This window comes from Rhinopithecus bieti, unplaced genomic scaffold (genome assembly GCF_001698545.2).
Source record: "Rhinopithecus bieti isolate Rb0 unplaced genomic scaffold, ASM169854v2 scaffold_6380, whole genome shotgun sequence".
Classification (NCBI taxonomy): domain Eukaryota; kingdom Metazoa; phylum Chordata; class Mammalia; order Primates; family Cercopithecidae; genus Rhinopithecus; species Rhinopithecus bieti.
Genome location: NW_016806642.1, coordinates 9526903 through 9529990, shown reverse-complemented (window position 1 = coordinate 9529990; position 3088 = coordinate 9526903). Strand labels below are relative to the sequence as shown.

At 39.1% G+C, this 3088-nt stretch overlaps 1 protein-coding gene across 5 annotated transcripts in view; it reads right to left on the bottom strand.

The window, feature by feature from the left end:
* Positions 1-1226: 1226 nt before the first annotated feature.
* Positions 1227-3088, bottom strand: part of CUNH1orf87 (chromosome unknown C1orf87 homolog) — an 86222-nt gene continuing 84360 nt past the window's right edge. For all 5 annotated transcript variants that reach the window (XM_017877289.1, XM_017877292.1, XM_017877291.1 and 2 more), the window contains one exon: positions 1227-1666. In XM_017877289.1, the coding sequence (XP_017732778.1) occupies positions 1506-1666 (161 nt within the window). In that variant the 3' untranslated portion in view covers positions 1227-1505. The remainder of the gene's footprint in view (positions 1667-3088) is intronic.

The window sequence follows — 3088 nt, the reverse complement described above, 5'->3', positions numbered from 1 at the left end:
AGACCTTCTCAGTATCATTTGACCAGTCCTTCACAGGAAGCACGAACCTTCTGGCAGATGTTAACTGACACAACCCAACAGCTTTCTTGTCCTCACGTCTCTGAGCCTGTTTCCTCATTTGTGAAACAGAGAGGTGAAACCTGTCTTATTCAATTGTCAGAGATAGATCAAACAAAATATGTCAGGTTCCTCAAACACAATAGTTGCTCAAGGCGTATTAAATTTTTTGACCTACTATTCTAATCATCCTTACTTGGCATTTTGGTAGAATGAGAAAGCTGTGTCTATTGCTTACTCTTTTGACCTAAAAGGCAGCTAGAAAGTCCAAGGGGTTCTAGAAAGGGTAGCCCGTCGGCTTCAAGAGTCATTTTCTGGACAACCCAAGGATTATAAAACCAAAGCAGGTCAGACTAGGAGAGCCTTAGAGAGCATTTATTTTAGTGGATCCAAATAGTTTTGTTCTTGAGGTCTTATCTATAAGAGTACACGAAGCACTTCATTTTATAAAATGGATAGAAAAGGATGCTCAGAGGCCTTTCTGTTTGATTTTCCCCTTGACCTAACTTGTTCATTTTGTCTGGCACACAGATTGGAAACTCAGTACCATGATCACCCAGTATTAGTGATGGTGTTGGGAGCACATTGTCTCTGAAGCTCCAGGCCAGTGTCTCTTCAATAAGCTCATGCTACCAGTATGGTGTGACATGTGTGTAACTGTGTACTATGTGAGAGGTGCAAAGTCAGGGGGGATGTTAAGAACAGAAGAACTATGGGAACTGATGTAAAGTTCCACCTGGTTTTCCTGTCCAGGCAGAGCAGAGGATGTTACCTATTCCCAAAACCCTTTTTCCCAAGGAGTCCTTCCTCAAAACTTCTATCTGGGACTTTTGGAAAATACCCCTGGAGACAGTGTAACATTGTTTAGTTTTGTACTGCCGAAAATATTGGAGTTGTTCAGAAGACCTCACTTGAAATGGTTCTTCTGCTGCGTAAGATTAAGATAGTGTATTGGTAATACTTTTACTTTTCTTCTAATGTGGAAATCCTTCCTAGAATAATGACCAGGAGAAGGGATGATTTACCTATCCAAAAACGATGTTTATAGGTCTACTAGGTTCCAGGCACTGTGGGGAAGTGGCAACATGTAACGTGGTTTTTACTATGTGGAATTGTGGGGTTTGAAACAACATAGTTTGATTAGCAATGTAGGAAAAAAATCAAACACGTAATATTAATAATAAGCTTTATTAAAACAGAAGGAGATTCTAAGTAGCTGGGTTCTTGCCACATCAAAAGATAAAACTAAGTTTCCTCTGATCACTTTGAGCTGCTTATGAGCGAGCATCATAGCCAGAAACCAAGTCCAAATCAAAAGCATCTACAATAGCTGCATCAGCTTGTACTCTGACAATGTCTCCGCCACTATACTCAGGCTGGGAAGAAACACGTGTCTGGGTAAAAAGGGAGATAAGGGAAACATCTGTTCTCACAATATGGGCTTGTTATCATAGCTCCTTTAAGTACCGCAGTGCTGGCTCCAAGAGCATATTTTCTCCCAAACGGAATCTGCGCAAGGCCTGGTCGATTTTCCGAGGGCTCAGGGACAGGTTGTAAATGAGATTGTAGTTGTGAATGAGGCGTCTGGCTCGTTCCTTCTCCAGAACTCCTGTGATTGGATTGGGTAGGTGGAAGGTTTTTTAAAGAGGATGGAGGGAAAACAGAGAAAACTATATATTAGCTTGAATGACTTCCAGGTAAAGGCTAAATGATAATAGTTTGCAACTTTAAGCTTCTTAAAAATCAGGTGGCATCTTAAAAAGTATTTGTACTCATGGGTATGCATTACAGATTTCAGAAAGAGTCTGAGGGTGATTTCAGGGGAGAGAGAACAAGATGGGATCCAATAAGATTCACAGAAAAATTCTAAAGCAATTTAAGCTTTTCTTTGTAGCTTTAAAACTTGTAAGGCCAATTTTTGAAACACTGGGGTGCCTAGCAGAAGTAATTTCTAATTGTCTTGAGTTCATTTTATCTTGTTAAAGTCTCCAAACACGCTCCTAAGCATGCAGGGATTAAACAACTTAATTTTAAAATGTATTTCTCTAAATGTATTTATAGATGTTCCTTGGTATCCGCAGGGATTGGGTCCATGATATTCCCCTCCCCAACAGTGATACCTACACCCATGGATGCTCAAGCCCCAATATAAAATGGAGTAGTATTTGCATCTAACCTATCCACATTCTCCCATGTACTTTAAACCATCTCTAGATTACCTGTAACACCTAATACAAGGCGAATACAGCGTAAATAGTTGTTGTATTGTGTTTTAAAATTCTTATTGTTTTTTGTCGTCACGTCATTATATTTTATTTCTATTTTCTAAAATATTTTTGATATGTAGTTGGTTGAACCTGTAGCTGCGGAATACAAAGATGCAGAGGATTGACTGTCCTGTGACTCCCTCCAGCTTGCTGTGCAATCACAGGTAAAGCATCTAACTTCTCATAGTTCAGAGTTTGAATCTGCACAATAGAGGTGGTAATGTGTATGACTGCAGGATGTGCTCTGGTGCCCACACATTATATATGCTAATACCAATGTCAGTAAGCTTTCCATGTTAAGATTGGGTAGATTTTGATGGCTGTTGGGAGGAGTTGCAGTGTAGATCACAGCATCACTGAAGATCAATAACTTACTCATAAGCCCCTAATTGCAAGTTTCTATGTGTCAGATACTGTGCTTGGGAATACAGAGGATTTAGAGAATTATTCTGCTACCTCTGGAAGATCTCTGACCCATGGGGGAGAGAAGTTATGCAGAAAATTAACTGGGATACAATAATAATAATTATAATAACCAATATGTAAATATAAAATTTATTATGTCCCAGGAACTGCTCCAAGCATTTCACCAATATTAACTAATTGAATCCTTACAATAACCCATTTCACAGAGGGAGAAACTAAAGCCTAGAGACTGCAAGTCTCTTGACTGCCTAAGGTTAACCACTACAGTACATTATGGAATGAGGGGAAAGAGATTGTTTCAAGTAGGGGTCATTTTTTTTTTTTTTTTTTTTTTTTTT